The 20,707-nt window shown below is 40.4% G+C and overlaps 1 protein-coding gene across 1 annotated transcript; it reads right to left on the reverse strand.

Annotated features, from left to right (window-relative positions):
• Positions 1-805: 805 nt before the first annotated feature.
• On the reverse strand, positions 806-2,842 carry LOC100698454 (tripartite motif-containing protein 35-like). The gene has a single exon (XM_019366202.2). It carries the CDS (start codon positions 2,764-2,766, stop codon positions 1,333-1,335), a length of 1,434 nt encoding a protein of 477 aa, XP_019221747.1. The 5' UTR covers positions 2,767-2,842; the 3' UTR covers positions 806-1,332.
• Positions 2,843-20,707: the final 17,865 nt, after the last annotated feature.

A 20,707-nucleotide genomic window follows, 5' to 3' on the forward strand; every position in this document is an offset into this window, starting at 1 on the left:
TGTGCCTACCCGGTCGGCTTAGTATGGCTACATATGTTTTTCATTTTGTTCCTGCACTCTCCCTTCCTCTCTTTCCCTCCTCCCTCTGCCTGGGCGGAGCTCACCTGTGGGCTCCTGCCCTTGGCCCACGCACCTGGTCGCGATCACGCACCTGTGGCTCATTACGAGAGTGTTCCAGCTCCTTTATAAGATGGCAGCTCTGTGTTTCTCGTCGCTGGACCGTTGCTGACCCGCGTCAGTGTAACCCCAGCTCAGAGAGAGAGAGAGAGTGTTTCTCAGTGATCTGCCGTAGTAATCCCTTCGTGTCTCTGTGTACAGATTCCCCGGACCTACCCCTGTGTTTCCTGAGTGATTGAGTGTGCGAGGAGTGGAGTACGTCATCGTATTTTCTGTGGAGTGTGAAGAGGAGTGTGAAGAGCGGACGGAGTGCGTGTGGACTTTCAGCGTCTTTTCCCTTTGTGTGTGGACCCCGGAGCCTGGCTTTCCCCCTCACCTTTGTAAATAGATCACCTGGTGTGCTGTAATAAAGACTCTTGTGTTTCCCAAACTCAGAACCTGCGCGTGAGTCCGTTCCGTCCCGTTGTGACAGAAAAGCTGATTTACAGTCAAACACTACAACAAAAAAAAATCCCCTCATTTGATTTACTTCACTTCACAGAGACATTTTGTTATGCTCAATAAACAAAGTATTCAATAACACTAAAATAACAATCAGAGGTAGAATCTTTTTTGACTGAAACACTGAGACTGAAGTCTTTAAATAAAAATAAAAACCTCATTATAAAACATAAGAAGATCCAGAAATATATATATAAGAGAAAACTGCTGCTGATAGAAGTTAGAAAACCACAAATAAAGAGTTTCTAATCAAATCAATCAATTGTAGTTAAAGTGATATCTGACTGAAATATAGATGATGCTGAAGTAAACATGTTATAATTTTATCTGTTTAAACATTTTAACCTGTGGATGTGATACATGATATGATACCATAAAATGCTGTTTAATTGAAAACAAGATGTTGATAATCAAGATATTTTAGTTGTAAAGTTCACTCTCGCTGATGTGACACAAGTTTAATCACTAATTCTTCTTTAAAGAAATGTCACACTTTACTGTTCACACTAAAAGAAATGGAAAACCAAAGAAATCAGCATCATTCAGATATTGACATGATCAAGGTTTTTGCATCAATTCCATTAAATACAGTTCCAATAAAGCAACAAAACAAAACAAAACCTCATTATCAAATCAGACAAGTTGATAATTTCTCTGACCCTTTACAACAAATCAACTCTGCTGCCATCATTTAATGCGAACTAAAATCTTATGTTAGACTGAAGAAACACACACTTTAGTTTGACAGATTTTGATTTCAGAGGTTTTGGCGTCTCCTGCCTCTCCAATACCAAAATATGGGAAGAGTTTCTCAGTGAAAGTGTCTCTGTAAGTGTAGATGTGAGGCATATCTTCAGGGTCATAGAAGGACACCTCCCCCCTGTCATAGTCCAGCTGGACTCTGATCCTCTGGAGACTCTTCTTCACTGTCACAGTCTGACCATCACCATTAGTGTATTTTCCACTGTGGTGCTTTAAACACCAGATTCCACATTTTGGTGAAGCAAAACACTTTCCCTTCCTGTCAACTGACTCTTTAACCAAACCCACAAGCCAGACAGGATGGTCTCCCACCTCCACCTCCCAGCTCTGTTTCCCTGAGCTCAAGCTCTCAGAGCCAAAAACATTGGTATAATTCGTGTTTCTCTCTGGATTATCAGGAAGCTGCTGTTTTGTGTCTCCACATCTCACACTGGTCAGATCATCAGACAGATAGAGCCAGCCACTTGCAGTGTTTGGGTCCAGAATGACAGGACTGAAGTGGACCTTCTCCTTCATCTTCTCCCACACTCTGAAGGACAGGTTGCCCAGGTGTTTGGCCACATCTATCAGTGCTCCTGAGACCAGCTGTGGATCTGACACTGAGCTCTGGGCTCTGGCTCTGCTCTGAGTGTCTTTATAACTGCTGAGGAATGGCACGCTGTGTTTCTGCAGCTCTTCTTCAACAGCAGAGATGCTGTCTGACAGAGAGGAGATCTGCTCCTCAATCATCTTCATCTCTCTGCTGATAGTCCTCCTCTTCTGCTCCTCTTCCTCCCTCAGAGCTGCCAGTCTGGACTCCTCTTCCTCTTTCAGGAACTGCTGGAGCTTGTTGAACTCTGCTCTGATCTGCCTCTCTGTGGACAACAGCTGCTTCTTGGAGTATTGAATCACTTCATTGTATGTTTTCTCCACTTGTTTGTATTTGTTCCTCTTGTCCTGCAGAGACTTTAAGTCAGATTTCAGCTGCTCCTTCAGGTCACTGACTGCTTCTTCTACAGGAACCACTTTGTGACTCTGGTGGAGAGAAAAGTCACACACAGGACACACAGCTCTCTGCTCGTCCACACAGAATAATTTAGGCACTTCCTCATGTTTACTGCACACCACTGTTAATTTCTTCTCTCCCTTTCCTTTCTCAGATGATTCAGATTTCTGTCTCCCAACAAATGAATCAGCAAGTTCTTTCAGAGTAAAGTTCACATGAGAAAGATCCTTTGAAGATTTTCTTTTACAAATGGGACAGCTTTTGTTTTTAGTTTGTTCCCAGAATTGTTGCAGGCAGCTTGAACAGAAGCTGTGGCTGCAGCTCAGAGACACAGGATCTCTGAACGTCTCTGAACACACATGGCAGCTCAGGTAATTTTCAAGAAGAGCTCTCTCAGCCATTTGATCTTTAAGTATTTTTAACTCACCAAAACAGTGTCTCTTGTATGTTCAGATTAAAATCCTCCAAACGTGTATTTTTCAGCAGAGATCTGACTTCCTGTAGTGGCCTCTCAGCTCAGTTCAAAAGTGTCGCAATTTACTTTCATTTTCATGAATCACGTGTTAAACTGAAACACACACATAACACTTGTGTCCATCAGAGGGCGCTGTCAGAGTCATTCAGATAGTTTTCAGTTTGTGCTCCTTAAGACACAAATGCGAAAATGTAAAAAATTTGACATCTTAAAAATGAAAGCCAAATAGAACATAAAAATGACACAAAGAAGGTGAAGCTGTGGTGTTTCAGAAGTTCAAGTAGGAAAAGTCAGCGTGTTCTCAGAGTTTTTATGTGCAGTTTGAACTAAACTCATGTTTGCAGCCAAGGATATAAATTTTGATTTATCACAGGGTTTAGATTGTCAACCTACCAGAGCCCTGCTCTCACGCTCAAAAAAACAGAAGAAAAATTCTTGACCCTCATAAACATGAAGCAATAACAGCTGAAATACATAAAATCAAAAGTTCATTGTTTCAAATAATACATCATTAAAATATGTTTTTTTTTTTAATAAACTAAATGTATACCAGTGAAGTTAATTTCCTTTGACCAGATTCAATCAAAGATTACTGTATTAATGTAAACTGAAGACATCCTGTAAGTAGTTCGAGTTCAGGGACACAGGATCTCTGAATGTCTCTGAACACATTACAGTTCAGGAAAGTTTCTACACTCATCAAATGTCACATCTTTACAGCTTGTACCTTACAGTTCTTCAAGAAAGCAAAGTTCTTTTACAGAAATAACCTGTTGTCATGGTGTTCTAGATAATTAATAACCACCAAACACAATATGTGCTTTTACTACCTGCTGTGGCCTCAAACCTGCATAAGATTTTAGACCTTTAGACTCCAACTTTCAAGTTTGTTATGAACTGAAATGTGATGAGCTGACCAGTGTTAGAGATGTCACCAAAATAATAATGAAAAATAAAGAGAAACATCACAGTGAACAATGAGAAACCAGAAATGCTAATAATAAAAAAAATTAAACAAACTGATATAAACTGTTGATATGACATAATATGACACTGAACTGTGACAACACAGAAGAATTTACTGTCACATGTCATAAATCAGATTCTGGTCAAAGTCATGTTTAAGGTATTACTGCCTCGAAGTTGTTAATCACATCCACTTTCTTGAAAAATAATTAAAAAGACAAAAAAACAACAACAACATTGTAGAGCTCTTATAAATGCATTAAATGAAGCCAATGAAAGAAAAAATACAAAAAGTGAAGTGTTCAATAAATCAATACATAATATGACACAATAAGGAGCTTATGTCTAAACTGAGTACACGGATTGTTGTTCTGCCTTGAATTTAGTGCCCCCTACTGGGCCTTGTAAATTGTAGTTAATTTAGATGCCCTGCATCTGGAAAAGAAGGCTGCAGCTGCCATCGCCCAGGCAGAGATATTGGAGGCAGCAGCAGAACATGTGGGTGAGGAGCTGTGTGAGTGAATGTGAATGTTAGGGACCAGGCCACACGTCTTAGTCAACAGTCTGAAACAAAGTTCCACCTGGCACATGACCAGAAACCAGAGCATCCCACCTGTTTTATGACGCAATGTTCTCAAAACACCTGGAAGGAGGCCAACAACGAAAGTGTTAACCAGCATTCCTACTCTCCACTAGTGATGGGATTTCCAGCTCTTTTTAGAGAACTGGCTCTTTCGGTTCGGCTCACTAAAAAGAGCCGGCTCTTTCGGCTCCGAACCGGCTCTTCAGGTTGTTTTGTTGCTTAAATTAATTTATTATTAACATTAATATAAAATTATGCACAAAAGGAATTACTAATGTAAAAAAGTGGTTTATTTATATATGTTTATATATAAATACATGCGGTGGTCCCTAGAGAAAAAGCACGTACAAACTCCAAAACACATTTCTAGCATGAACTGAACTTCCAAAACAGAGCTACCTAGATCACTTAAATTACACAATTGAAAGCATGAAAGCTTGTGTGTATGGTTTGTGTATTCATACACAACATATTTATATACATTCAAATAATTTAAAAAAAAAATGTTTTTTTACCTGTTACTACCACACACCAAATCCGGTCATTGGTACTTGCTGGCTTGTGTAGCCACTTTGTAATAAAAGCTCAACACTGCACTGAGCATCCTGGAGCACTACTGTTGTCTTTTGTTTGTGTTTTGAGTTTTTCCGTGCTTCAGAGTTTGTACGTGCTATGGAGTTTTTACGTGTTTTGGAGTTTGTATGTGCTTCGGAGTTTGTACGTGCTTCAGAGTTTGTACGTGTTTTGAAGTTTGTACGTGCTTTGTCTGTGGGGGGCCACCGTAAATATAATGTAATTGATTCCTTAAACTTCACACAATTTTGTGTCTGGCCCAACACGTAAGGGCCACACCCTAGACCAGGGGTGCCCAATCCCAGTCCTCGAGAGCTACTGTCCTGCAGCTTTTAGATGCATCCCTACTCCAACACAGCTGAATCAAATGGTTTGATTGCCTCTTCAGCATGCCATCAAGTTTGGCAAATGCCTGATAACAAGCCATTCATTTGATTCAGGTGTGTCGGAACAAGGATCCATCTAAAAGCTGCAGGATGGTAGCTCTCGAGGACTGGGATTAGGCACCCCTGCCCTAGACCTTGTCTTGGGTTACGGACTGAATGTATCAATGACTGAAAATTGTGTTTTACCTATCTTAGACCACTCAGCAATTTTACTTGATATTTTAATCCCTAAATCTCCAGCTTATGAGAGGGGAAAATTGCCCCTCAGATCATCTCGTTATATTAGCCCCGAAGCATTGCTTGGAGTTAAATTACATCTTCCTGATGTGTTGGACCCTATTTTTACCAAGGAGTTATGTGTGGACACCTTGACTGCGAACCTTAATAATACACTTCTTGAATTACTGGACTCTGTTGCTCCCGTAAAGAAGTTAAAATGTCAAAAAAGGAACCCTATGCCTTGGTTAAATGAGGAGCTCTTGAACTTGAGAAGATTTTGTAGGAAAGCAGAGCGTCACTGGAGATCTTCCAGACTAGAAGTATTTCTCCAGGCTTGGAAGGACTCATTATCTTCTGTTCAATCAGCAATGTCGACAGCGAAAGCAAATTATTTCTCAAATCTCATCATGAGTCATAAACATAACTCAAAGCTCTTATTCAATACAGTGTCGCAACTTACAGAGAGTAAGTCAACTCTCTGCTGTTCTAATTTGATAGCTCATGACTTTCTTACGTTTTTCAGAGACAGGGCTGAAACACTTAGGAATCAGATTACTCCCTCCTCATGCTGTTCATTAGACTACTCAGCTGCTTTGCCTGCTGGTGCTGATAAACTGTTCTCTGACTTCAAGGTTATTTCTCTGTCTGAATTAACTAAGGTTGTAAAAGCAGCTTGATATACAACCTGTTCTTTGGATCCTCTACCAGCCTGGGCTATAAAGGAGCTGTGGTCAGCATTAGGACCCTACATTCTGTTTCTTTTAAATACTTCATTGACGACTGGAGTCTTCCCTGAATGTTTTAAATCAGCTGTGGTAGTGCCGATCTTGAAAAAGCCTGGACTGGATGTTGACATGGTCGCAAACTATAGACCCATCTCACATCTGTCTTTTTTATCTAAAGTCTTTGAGTGGTTTTTAAGCAGCTCACTGAAAATTTGTCAACAAGCAATCTGTTTGAACCATTTCAGTCTGCTTTTAGACCAAATCACTCCACAGAAGCAGCTTTAGTAAAAGTGGTAAATGATCTGCTGGTAAATGCAGACAACGATCGCACTTCAGTTTTATTACTGCTGGATCTAAGTGCTGCGTTTGACACTGTGGATCACTGCATTTTATTGGATAAGTTTGAACATTATATTGGAATTACAGGAAATGTTTTATCATGGCTGAGATCTTACCTATCTGGGAGGTCTCAGACTGTTAGTTTTCCGAGACCTGTGCAGTGAGGCACGGGGTCCCTCAGGGCTCTGTACTTGGACTGTTGCTGTTTTCTATGTACCTGCTGCCTCTTGGTGTTCTTTTACGTTCTTTTAATGTAACCTTTCATTGTTACGCTGATGACCTGCAGCTTTATGTTCCTTTAACCATTGGAAATTGTGCTGAAGTTTCTAAACTAGAATCTTGTCTATCTGCAATTAAGGGCTGGTTATTGGATAATTTCTTGTTCCTAAATACTGATAAAACAGACTTGATGGTCATTGGGCCACACAAATTTCAGCACTTGTCACAAAACTTCATCTTGAGAATTGATGACAGTGTCATAAATTGCAGGGACAAGATAAAAAACTTGGGCGTGTGGTTCGACATGGTGCTCTCTTTCGAGTCTCATGTAGAAGAGATAACAAAAAATGCCTTTCATCATTTCAGGAACATAGCCAGAATCAGACAAGTTTTGTCAAGCGACACTGCAGAGGTTCTTATCCATGCATTTGTGTCTTCACGTATTGATTATTGTAACGCTCTTCTTTCTGGGCTACCAAAGAAAAGTTTTAGAGGTCTACAGATGGTGCAAAATGCAGCTGCTCGCATTTTAACAAGGACTGGGAATTTGAGCACATTAGCCCTGTATTGAACTCTCTGCATTGGCTACCTTGTCAGGTTCGAGCAGATTTTAAGGTCCTGCTGCTCACCTACAAGGCTTTAAACGGATTGGCACCTACATACCTCTCCGACCTTTTACATCTTTATGTTCCATCCCGTGCTCTCCGATCCCAGGACTCTGGCCTTCTAAAAGTTCCTAGAGCCAGAAAAAAGACAATTGGAGAGCGTGCTTTTTCTTTTCGTGCCCCGTTTCTGTGGAACAACCTCCCTCAAGATATTCGGCAGGCATGCTCTGTGGAGGTTTTTAAAACTAAGCTGAAGACACATTTGTTCACCCTTAGATGTCTTAATTCTATTGCTTTTAGTTTTTAAATTTTTACTGTTTTTAACTTGTATTGTGTCTTTTACCTGTATTGCTATGTATCGCTTTTATTTTACTTATCTTTTTAGTTTTAAATAGTTGTACAGCACTTTGTTTGAAAGTGCTTTATAAATAAAGTTATTATTATTATTAGTTATTATTTTATTTATTCCACATAAAATGTAATAAATAAATCATATAATACAAAAACCAACTATTCACATTTCAACTTTTAACTATTTAAATTTTCAGATTTTTCCTTTGTGAAACAACACAAAACACTGCAAACCACAACACAATTAAACATAAATTAAAATATGAAAACAAAAAGAAGATGCATATTCTCTGTCATATGGACCTGCATGAATAAACTTTCTGAATCCTTTATCATCTGCAACTGAAAATAATTGTGGATGATTACTATACCTTTCTAATGTGACGTTGTTGTTGTTCCTGTGCTGCTCAGTGTAACTACGGCCCCATCCCCCCTCATCCCAGCGTAAAGCACAAGGCTCGCGTGCGGAGTAAAGCGGAAAAAAGTGTGAGAGAGGGGGTGAGAGAAAGAAAAAAAACCCCACGGCTCGCAATGAGGAGCTTGCGTCGTTCACGTCAAAGATCCGGCTCTAAGAGCCATTTCGTTCGCGACCGACCCATCACTACTCTCCACAACTGGATGCCGAACAAGATTTTGAGATACGCCATCTCACTTACCTACTGACTCTCACTTACCTGTCCAACTACAAGACAAAGGTCTCCCCCATATCAAAAAAGAGGCAACACTGCAGGAACCATACAATGACAAATGTCAGAAAAGTGCAAAACCTGTCACTCCGCAGTATGCAGCTAGTCCGCCGCCGAAGAGTGTGCATCCAGAGTCTGCAGGTATGATGGACATAGCAAAGTATTTAGCCCGGAAAGAGCTTGTGAGTACTGGCTTATCAAAATTTGATGACTGTCAAGAATCTTACAGAGCATGGAGGTCATCTTTCCTTAACACAATAAAGGATTTAGACCTCACAGCCAGTGAAGAGTTGGACTTGCTGTCGAAATAGCTTGGAAAAGAGTCATCAGAGTATGTGAGGCATATGAGGGCAGTTCAGGTAGGCAACCCAGGAGCAGCCTTAAAAATGACTTGGGACAGGTTGGATGAATGTTACAGCGCCCCGGAGGTCATAGAACGTGATTTGTTTGAGAAACTGGACAGCTTTCCTAAAATCTCAAACAAGGACAATAGTAAGTTAAGAGAACTTGGCGATCTTCTAATGGAGCTACTCTTAGCTAAAGAAGATGGCTCTCTTCCAGGTTTGGCATACCTGGACACTGCTCGCGGCATTGGCCCAATTGTAGAAAAGCTGCCATACAACTTGCAGGACAAATGGGTTTCTCAAGGATCCAAGGAAGAGCATCATGTATCATATCCTTCCTTTCAGATGCTGCTCATCATCTGCACATCTTGCCCGCATCTGCAAAGCTGCATTAAAATGTGATGAGTGCAACAGCGACAGCCACATTACCGCATTACATCCTGGTCCACCACCATGGATAACCAAGTCCTTAGACACTCCAGCAGAGGACGGCGGGGAGGAAGGAAAACAGGAAGCCTTATCGCCTGCTGTGAGCTCCCTGTGCACTGATGTTTGTGGTAGCAACATTACAGCAAAGTCCTGCTCTAAAATATGTCTAGTCAAGGTCTATCCAAAAGGTCAGCGTGAAAATGCTGTTATTATGTATGCTATGCTCGACGACCAGAGTAACAGATCATTAGCAAGGACAGAATTCTTCGACCTTTTCAACATTCATGGTGAGGCATTCCCCTACACCTTAATGACATGTGCTAGCATTAGAGAGAGTTCTGGAAGAAGAGCCAATGGCTATCGGATTGAGGCACTTAATGGTGGTATCAGCCTCACACTGCCAACACTGCTTGAATGCAATGACATTCCAGACAATCGTGAGGAAATCCCAACACCCGAGGCCGCTTTTCACCATCCTCATCTCAAGAGAATTGCCACTGAAATCCCAGCTATAGATGGGGGTGCTCTCATTCTACTTTTGCTTGGCCGGGACATTCTTAGGGTCCACAAAGTCAGACAGCCGATCAATGGCCCTGGCAACGCACCCTTTGCACAAAAGTTGGATCTTGGTTGGGTCATGGTGGGTGATGTTTACTTAGGGAAAGTCCATAAGCCTACAGTTTGCAGCTTCAAGACAAATGTCTTAGAGAATGGAAGACCCTCACTGTTTAGACCAGTGATTCCCAAAGTGTGGGGCCCGCCCCCTAGGGGGGGCGCAGAGGTATTGCAGGGGGGGCGCGGCATGAAAAGGGGGAAAAAAAAAAACAATGCTTGGACACTGCTACCACGGGGCGCCCACACAAACGCAAAGCAGGAGATGAAGCATCACTAAATATGTTTCCAAACCAACTTCATTCTAAGCCAAAGACTAGAAAATATGGTGAATCATATCTTCCCTTTGGTTTCACCTGCACAAGTGCTGAGGTAGGTCTCCCTGCATAATTAGTTTTCCCTGCATCAGGAGCAGCGCTGGGCTGTTCAAATCACGGACAAACAGTATCCCACAGTTGTTTATGTTTTTAAACCCATTTTGCAGAGGGATTTTTTGAAAAATGTATTTATAGCAATGTTGAACATTATTACACAGGAAAAAAAAAAACAACTACATGTAAAGTAATTACATCATGATGCCTCTGCCTTTCTAAATGCAGGGACAGTAACTGCCTGTATATATAAGCGTGTAAAACCTGCAGAGTCAGATTAACAGTATTTGTCTCTATCTGCCATTCTGCAATTTATCCCATGTAAACAATAACGTGGCGCACAGCGTGATATGAAAAAAGGCACATACGTTGCGTGACAAACTATATTCCTTGTCCACACGTAAACGCAAAAAAAAGGAGTTCTCGGTGATTCGATATGCCGTTTACATGTGGCCGAAACAGCTGCGCGTTCAAAAATACCCGTGTAGGTGCGGACGGAGCGTAAAAGAGTTGGTAGTTTATTTTCTTACTACCTGTAATTTATTGCAGATTATTTGTATTTGCTTAATTGTTAAATAAATGTTTGAGGTGTGATATAAACCGCAATGGAGCAAAATATGGGTGTGTGTGGTTGAAGGATGTGTTTGTGCGTGTGCGCGTGTGCGCGCGTGCACGCGCGGGGGTGGGGGGCGTGAACATTTTTCTTGTAAAACAAGGGGGGCCCAGCAAAAAAAGTTTGGGAACCACTGGTTTAGACAATGCACAAGCCATGTTCACCTCAAAGAAAGGGTTGATTTGAGTTTATTACGGAGTCCCTTACAAGGCTGTTGGGGTGGCAGAATGGTGGATTCTCTTGGAGTCACAGTTTTCAGGAGAACAAATGATGGTGAGAATTAATAGGAATAGGAAGCATGGAGGGACTCACTACAAGACCTCCAACAGTTGCATATTCCTCGAGCTTACACAGTCAACTCTCCTTCAAAGGCCAAGAAAAAATAAATATGCATTTTCTCAGATGCTTCAACCAAAGCCATCGGTGCTGTAGCATACCTCAAAACAACTGATGACGAAGGACAGATAAACATTGGCTTTGTTCTAGGGAAGGCCAAACTGGCACCATTAAGTGAGCCCACCATCCCCAGATTAGAACTCTGTGCGGCAGTGCTAGCGGTGGAAATGGCTGAACTTATTGTCCAGGAGTTGGACTTGGAGCTTGATGCAGTCCCCTTCTTTTGTGATAGCAAAGTGGTGCTTGGATATATCTATAATGAGTCTAAACGCTTTTATGTGTATGTTCACAACCGAGTTCAACGAATTCGACAATCGACGCAGCCAGAACAGTGGAGATATGTGCCCACAGAACATAATCCAGCAGATCATGCTTCAAGATCAATCCAAGCCTCGCAGCTCACTAATACGAACTGGCTGACTGGACCAGCGTTCTTATATGAACAACTCAAAAATTTTGCTGAGCAGCAGGAGACCTTCAGTCTGGTTGACCCAGACTCGGATAAAGAGATCCAGCCACAAGTCACGTGCTGTGCCAGTAAGAAAGTGGAGAAGAAACTCACCCCAGAAAGGTTTGAGAAATTTTCTTCATGGAACTCTTTGCAGAGAGCAGTTGCCACAGTTATTCACATTGCACATTCTTTTCAGTCCATGACCCAAAGCACCAATGAATGCAAAGGATGGCATCAGTGTTCAAAGCCACATACTGTCAGTGAATTGTCCAAGGCAAGGAGTGTTATTATTCGCTCTGTGCAGGCAGCTAGTTTCTCTGAGGAGTTAGACACTCTCTCCAAGAAAGGCAATATCAGCCAGAAAAGCCCATTGGCAAAGCTGAATCCATTCAAAGACGCAGATGGTCTGCTTCGAGTTGGCGGCAGGCTAAAACTAGTTGATCTTATCAATCAGGAGAAGCACCCAGTCATTATGCCTGGCAAACATCATGTCTCTACATTGCTCATACAACACTACCATGAACAAGTGGAACACCAAGGCCGTGTCTTCACAGAGGGTGTGATTCAAGCAGCTGGAATATGGCTGATAGGCGGCAAAAGATGCATAGGCAGTGTTCTTCATGGATGTGTCGTTTGTCGGAAGCTGCGAGGCAGAACTGAGAGCCAGAAGATGTCAGATTTGCCAGAGGAACGACTTAGTGCTTCTCCCCACTTTACTTACACAGGTCTGGATGTCTTTGGGCCTTGGAATGTATTTGCAAGGCACACAAGAGGAGGACTGGCCTACAATAAGCGCTGGGCGGTATTATTTACTTGTCTAAGTACTCGTGCTGTTCACATTGAAGTGATTGAGTCCATGGATACTTCATCTTTCATTAACTGTCTCCAGAGATTCTTTGCTATCTGGGGCTCATGTAAACAACTGCACTCTGACTGTGGGACTAATTTTGTTGGCGCCTGCAACAACCCTGAGTACCACAAAACAGTAAAAGACTCAAAAGTACAGAGATATGTGAACAATCATGGTTGTACATGGGAGTTCAACCTTCCACACTCGTCACATATGGGGGGCGCATGATTGGAGTTGCAAGGAGGATCTTGGACTCTATGCTAATGCGCACAGATTGTTCCCATCTCACTCACGAAATACTGTGCACTTTAATGGCAGAAGTAATGGCTATTATTAACTCCAGGCCTATAGTTCCTGTCTGTTCAGATGCCGACTCACCTGAAGTACAGCCAATAGCGATTTTCCTTACTGAGGAGTTGGCAACACTGCATGTTACTTGGGGTAAGCAGGTTCACATGTGCTGAAGTGTTCCTGTAGTTATCCGCTGCTATCCTCTTTCTTGTTTATGCATTCGGAAGCATCGTCTGTAAGTACTTGTTGACTTAAGAGTATAGAGCCATATTTTAGTAACATTTTGGTAGTTACTAAAAGCCTAACTTTGTGTATAATTGTATTGCTAAGCTAATCTCATGTCATGTATACATAGGATGACCTATTACATGGAAATTTCTTTGTCTTTTGTTCTAGCCTTGACTTGCTGTAGAGTAGATAAGGGAATTTGTAATATCAGTGTGTTAATCACCTTACTGTTGTATTCTTGTTTTTGTTTTAGTTTCACTCTGATTCAATGGTGTATGGCGGTGCGACGTAAAATAAAGCACCTGGAGCTTGGACGCTATATCCTGACTCCCGTATTCTTTTGAATGCTGCCCTCTCTGAACCTCCTACTGGCCTATTTCAGAAAAACTGGAGTCGGACGTCGCTAGCTCGAGTCGGACATCGCTAGCTCACACTGGATTGAAATGCTAGCTTTCTACAGTCGCTGCTTATCAATGGGCACTGTATTTTGTAACTTCTAAAACGGCAAACAGGCCTTTGGTTAAGAAGAGGACAACCAACATTCTACCAGTTCTATCGACCGGAGTGTTTCGGGCTGTGCTCCCTAACCAGGAGATAGCTAGCAAGTTTACAGTAGCATTAGCTACCAGCAGCTGCTAGCTCGCCAGTTAAATAAAAGAAGAAAGGACCCCTGGACTGGAAAGGCTGGTTGAGACAAATATTTTATCGGAGTTTCACGAGTAACACAAACTAAAGACAGTATGCCACCCAAGAAAGGCCCAACACCAGAGGAGGTCGAGGACATAAAAACCTCCCTTGGAGTGCTGTGCGGAGACGTGGCCGCAGTCAGGGCACAGCAGGAGCTGCTTCTGGGGCTTCTGGAGGAGGTAAAACAGCTACGCCTCCAAAATGCCGAGAAGGACAGAAGAATCATGGATCTCGAGCGGCGGGTGGATGAGCTGGAGCAGTATACCCGTACGAACGACGTGGTCATCAGCGGTATTAAAATCAAGCAGCGCGTGGCCGGGAACGTCGGGGAGCCCAGCGATGAGGAGACCCGCTCGGTGGAGCAACAGGTGGCGTCCTTCCTCCAAAGCAAGGGGATAGAGATGGACCTGGAGCACATAGAAGCATGTCACCCACTGCCCAGGAGGGGCGACAGACCGCCGGCCGTCATTATGAGATTCGTCAATCGGAAGAACAAGGTCGCACTGCTGAAACAAGGACGCAAACTGAAAGGCACGGACGTTTTCATTAATGAGCATCTGACACGAAAAAACGCAGACATCGCGAGGAAGGCAAGGCAACTGAAGAAGAACGGTAAAATACAACATACATGGGTAACAAACTGCAAGATTTGCATTATGCTAAACGGGACACCAGAAGAGGCAAAAGTACTGATAGTGAGGAACATGGAGGATCTGGACAAGTACAACTGACACTAATGTATCGAGGTAATATATAACTCTAATGACAATTAAAATGATAAATACACCAACATCTTTAATTACACCAGGAAATGACATGGACACGTTGAAATCAATTCTCCAACAGAAAGTAATTGATCTAGACTGTGAATATAAGGAGCATAATATAATAGACCCAGAAATAGATTCTGAAAGTAATTTTCTCTCTTCTTTTGTTAAAAATTGTAATTATTTCACACAGGAACAATATGAAAAAAAAATCAACCTAGACGGGAAGCTCTCATTAATTCACTTTAACAGCAGAAGTATGCACTCTAATTTTGATTTCATTAAGGACTACTTGCAACAATTTTCTCGCCCCTTTAGTGTTATAGCCATCACTGAAACTTGGTTCAATGTCGATAAAGGAATAGATTTCTGTTTGAATGGATATGATTTAAAATACATGAATAGATTAAATAAGGCGGGCGGCGGGGTTGCTATATATGTTCATAACTCTATAAAATATAATGTTGTAACAACTATGTCTATGGCTATTGATGGAATTTTGGAATGTTTGACTATTGAGATCATGAGTGAAAAAAAGAGAAATTTTATAATAAGTTGCATATATCGGACACCCAGTTCAAGTATTGACACTTTTAATGAATGGATAGAAAAAATGTTTGCTTCGGTGAACCAAAAATTACTATTCATCTGTGGTGATTTTAATATTGATTTGCTAAACCCAACAAGGTTAAAAGCCATTGATGACTTTACTGACACGATGTACAGCTCATCACTATATCCAACAATAACAAAGCCAAGCAGAATAACATCACATAGCGCCACTATTATTGACAACATTTTTACTAATGTCATGGATTTCCAAATTAATAGTGGCCTGCTTGTCTGTGACATAACTGACCACTTACCAGTTTTTACTTTGTGTGACTATGATTTAAAAATAATAGATACCAAGATTACGATAGCAAAGCGAACAATAAATGAAGAAGCAATTCATGCCTTCAATTTCGATTTAGCACAACAAGATTGGAGTTCGGTGTATGAAGAGTCAGAGGTGGAAAAGGCTTATGACAATTTCCTAGATATTTTCACTATGTTATACAATAAACATTGTCCTGTAAACGAACACAAGACAAAGAAAAAAAAGATAAAAAGTCCTTGGCTCACAAAAGGAATTATCAATGCTTGCAAAAAGAAAAACAATCTGTATAAACAGTTCATCAAAGTAAAAACAAAAGAAGTGGAACAAAGATATAAAGCATATAGAAATAAATTGACTGATATTATAAGAACGAGTAAACAACTTTATTATAGAAGAAGATTATATGAAAATAAAAACAATATAAAAGGAACTTGGGATGTGTTAAATAACTTAATCAAACAAGGATCTTCTGGAACATCATATCCTGAATATTTCATTGATGCAAATGGTGAAAATCACAACATGAGTAACATTGTTGATGGGTTCAATAAATTTTTTATAAATGTTGGCCCTGAACTAGCAGCGGACATCCCGTGTCAAAAAAATGAAAATATCAGTAATATAAAATCAAATCCCTTTTCACTGTTCCTCTCAGCTACAAATGAGCAAGAAGTAATAAATATCACATTAAAATGTAAAAGTAAGTCTTCAATGGATTATCATGACATAAATATGTCTGTAGTTAAACAGGTTATTCTGAATATTGCTAGTCCCTTAACATATGTCTGTAATTTATCATTTCAGTCCGGTTGTTTTCCCAAAAAAATAAAAATTGCGAAAGTAATACCACTATACAAAAGTAATGACAAACACAGTTTTACCAATTATAGGCCTATTTCTCTACTGCCTCAATTCTCAAAAATTTTAGATAAACTTTTTAATTCAAGATTAGAAAAATTCCTTGAAAAACATCAAATAATAAATGTTGGTCAGTATGGTTTCAGAACGCAAAGAACCACTTCAATGACAATAATTGAGGCAGTAGAAGAAATTACTAATGCACTGGATAAGAATAAATATGCAGTTGGTATTTTTGTTGATCTCAAAAAGGCCTTTGACACAATCAATCACTCAGTTTTATTGGATAAATTGGAAAGATATGGTATTCGAGGGAAAGCTGGTAACTGGTTAAAAAGTTACCTAATGGGTCGGGAACAATATGTTAGCATAGGGCATTACCATTCAGAGAAACTTGGTATTACATGTGGTGTTCCCCAAGGGTCAGTGTTGGGACCAAACCTTTTCAATGTATACATAAATGATATTTTTGATGTTTCTCAAGTACTTAAACTCATACTGTTCGCAGATGACACCAACATGTTTTTCAGTAGCGATGATTATACTGATCTTGTAATGACCGTAAACAGGGAGCTAAAATTAATTTAAAAAATGGATGGATATAAATAAATTATCATTAAATATAAATAAAACTAAAGCAATGTTTTTTGGTAATTTAAAATATAATATAGAATTACCAATTATCATTGAAGGTGTACCAATTGATAATGTGAGTGAAAACAAATTTATGGGAGTCGTAATTGATAACAAAATTTCATGGAAACCCCACGTCAGACACATAAAAACCAAAATTTCCAGAAGCCTCGCAGTTTTGAATAAAGTGAAACCATACCTTGATAAAGATGCACTTCGTACTCTGTACTGTACCCTGGTTCTTCTATATTTTACATATTGTGTGGAAGTGTGGGGAAACACATATAAAAATACAACTAATCCATTAGTCACAGTACAGAAACGAGCACTGCGTATCATTCACAAGGCTGGTTATCTAGATCATACTCACAAACTCTTTATTCAGGCAAAGTTACTTAAATTCCAGGATCTGGTTAATTACAATACATCCATAATCTTATACAAAGCCTTTAATAAACTTCTACCTGCAAATTTACAAACTATATTGGAAATTCGAGAAAGGGTTTATAATGTGAGAGGCTTCGGAGAATTCAAATTATCCAAAACTCGAACAACCCGTAAAGGTTTTTGTGTGTCTGTATGTGGTGTGAAAATCTGGAACAGTCTGAGTTTACAACTGAAACAATGCAAAAATATTCATAGATTTAAATTCCTCTACAAACAGTTGGTCTGGTCACAGTATACTCAATGATGGTTCTGGTGTGCTCTGTAATGTCTGTTCTCTTACCATTGCTGGTATGGATTCCAAAAAAAAAAAAAAAAGTGTGTGCGTATGTATGTACATATATGTACGTGTGTGTAGATATATATGTATCTATGTATATGTATGTGTGTTTGTTACTATGTAATTATTATTGCCTGTTACCTGTGGTAACGCAATTTATAATTAATATATTCTGAATCCAGTTATGAAGGTTCTATTTGTTGTTTGCGAGCTGCTGTTGAATGCTTGCATGTGCCCGGGGCTGTTGATGGGTTTGTTTGGTTTGCAATGATGGGCGTAGCTGCGGGAAGCTTATTGTTTTTTGTTGATGAGTGAGTATAGGGGTGAGTAGTAATAAGGGGGCACTAGTTCAAAATGGCGGCCAACCAAACCGGTTTGAGAACCGGTTTGACCGGTTTCGTGCGTGTGCGCATGCGCGTTCATGTGCTGGGGGGTATGCGAGTTCATGTGTGGAAACACACAGGGCGTCAGAGAGGTTATATGAGTTCATGTGTTTTTAACTTAATTTAATCAAACCATAGGGTTTTTAATTAAACTATTTTTTCTCACTTTGGCGTGTCTCAACATTCATTTATGCAGACATATGTGTCCTTAAGAGCAATTCTTTGTTTTGGCATGTAGGGGTGGAAGGCGTTTTGTTCACAGTGCGCCTTAACAAAGCGCGAATGCTTTTTATTTACATCTAGTCAAAAGTGTTGGTAATAGTGTTTTAATCACACTAATTTTGTGATTCTGACAATGTCTCAGCAGGCAGTGATGCAAACATTTTATTTTAAAAACGGCACAAATGGGAATTTCTTCTGAATGGGCAATGTCAGCCTGTTCACAAGCATTTCATTTAATAAAACCACTAGTTTTAATTTAACTAGTTTTACGCATCTACTGGGGTTTCTTTCACTGTTTGATGCGATCATTTTATTTAAAAATCGGGATTTCAGAATGTTGATCCAAGAGGGAGATGGAGCCAGCTAGTTTTTTCAACACCGTAAATGGTCACAAATAACATAAAGTCCCTTTAGAAAATAAATGCTATAAGTAGGCAGTATCACTCTTTCAAACTAATTGTGTTTTAATCACACTCATTTTGTGATTCTGACAATGTCTCCTCATGCAGTGATGCATGCCTTTTATTTTAAAAACGGTATAAACGGGAATTTCTTCTGTACGGGTAATTTCAGCTTGTTCACAAGCGTTTCATTTAATCAAACCACTAGTTTTAATTTAACTAGTTTTACGCATGTACTGGGGTTTCTTTGACGGGTTGATGCGATCATTTTATTTAAAAATCGGGATTTCGGAATGTTGAACTAAGAGGGAGATGGAGCCAGCTAGTTTTTAACACAGTAAATGGTTACAAATAACATAAAGTCCCTTTAGAAAATAAATGTTATAAGCAGGCAGTATCGCTCTTTTCAAACTAATCCTGTTTTAATCACACTCATTTTGTGATTCTGATGTCACAGCATGCAGCGATACATGCCTTTTATTTATTTAAAAACGGATCATTTTCTTCCATAAGGGGTTTCATGGTTTCATGGTTTCAGAGTAGTTTTTAACACAACAGATGGTCACAAATAACATTCAGCCCTTTAGAAATAAATGCTGCAGTGATACTTCTAAAAGCAGTCGCACAGACCCGCTCCGTCTTTTCAACAGCCGGTTAATTGTTTGAAATTGTTCAGGATTGCAAAAGCCCACCGCGGGTACCATTTAATTGTTGTGATTCCTTAGGAAGACAAAAGATAAGTGTGTCACTTAGTTGTTGAGAGTACTATGCGAACAAGGGCCCAACCTATTGTCTGAAGTAGGAGGTATCGTTTCTTTTGAAATTCCTTAGGAAAAGGTAAAACCCCCGCAGGTGTAGCTGTCGGGCGGGAACCCCGACTATTGTCTGAAGTATCGGCTCGTTTGTAATTCCTTGAGAAGGTAAAAGCCCCGCAGATGTACCAGTCGAGCAGGGTCTCGCCTATTTTCTGAAGTAGCCAACAACAGCGGACCCTAGGCCTATCTTGGCCAGTTACACCGGAGCTCAGCACCTGCGTGCCCCACCCTCATTGTTTTAAACTTGCACAGCAAGGTGATGCCCTGCAGCTGTATCGACCCCAGATTTATAGGCCCCCCATCTATTGTTTTTGGAAACACCCGGGCCTATATGAACCGCTTCTCAGAGCGTGAGACCCTCGCCATTTCGCGTCAGGACCAGCGCCGGTGCAGACCATTTTCTACCCACACAGAGCGTTTCTGACCAGCCGGCGTTGCTTATGCATAAGAGAAAAGCGACAATACAACGCGGTTCTCTGCTCCAAGACATCCGTGGTCCTTTCACACGGTAAGCATGTGTGTTATAGCCAGCGCTTCATAAATGTCAGTCTGTCAGCGCAGATTATTCAAACTGTTTTTAAAACGTGACTCATTTGTTGTCCAAAAAACATTTCCTCTAAATTTGCAAAGTTACTGATTTAAAAATATATATTTTCGAATTTTTAGCTGGATGTCAAACATATGATAGACTCTTGAGCATATTTATATAGCAAAATTCACAGTGGTATAACCATAAACGATACCCAAATGTGCACCAATGCACTCTAATGCACGCCTTTAAACTGTATGTTGATAAGTGCATGAAGTATACCTTTACCTCTATAGCTGAAAAGAGTCTGTATCCATAATTTGTGGATCTATTGATCTGTTTTTAATGTGGTACTTTTTTTCACAAACTGCAGATGATGAAATCCTCTTTATTTGAGAAAGTGTCCCTAAGCTATTGTTGTTCATACTTACTGAGCGCCCTAGCTACTTCTTTACTATGTCAGTAAACTTTTTGAACAAGAAAGGTGTTGTAGATTTAAAGACACATCTTAATTGAAGCAAAGGCAAAACATCTGAATGAATTTTATGTGGCTGTTCATATTAAAGCCATCAAAGAGTGAAAATCCAAAAGCTGCTGCAAACCTTTGTATTAATGATCTCTCTGTGTGTGTGTGTGTGTGTGTGTGTGTGTGTGTGTGTGTGAGTGAGTGTGTGTGTGTGAGTGCGTGCGTGCGTGCTGGCAGAAGGAAGGTCAAGGCTGGGCAGGAGCTT

Source organism: Oreochromis niloticus, linkage group LG12 (genome assembly GCF_001858045.2).
Source record: "Oreochromis niloticus isolate F11D_XX linkage group LG12, O_niloticus_UMD_NMBU, whole genome shotgun sequence".
NCBI lineage: Eukaryota > Metazoa > Chordata > Actinopteri > Cichliformes > Cichlidae > Oreochromis > Oreochromis niloticus.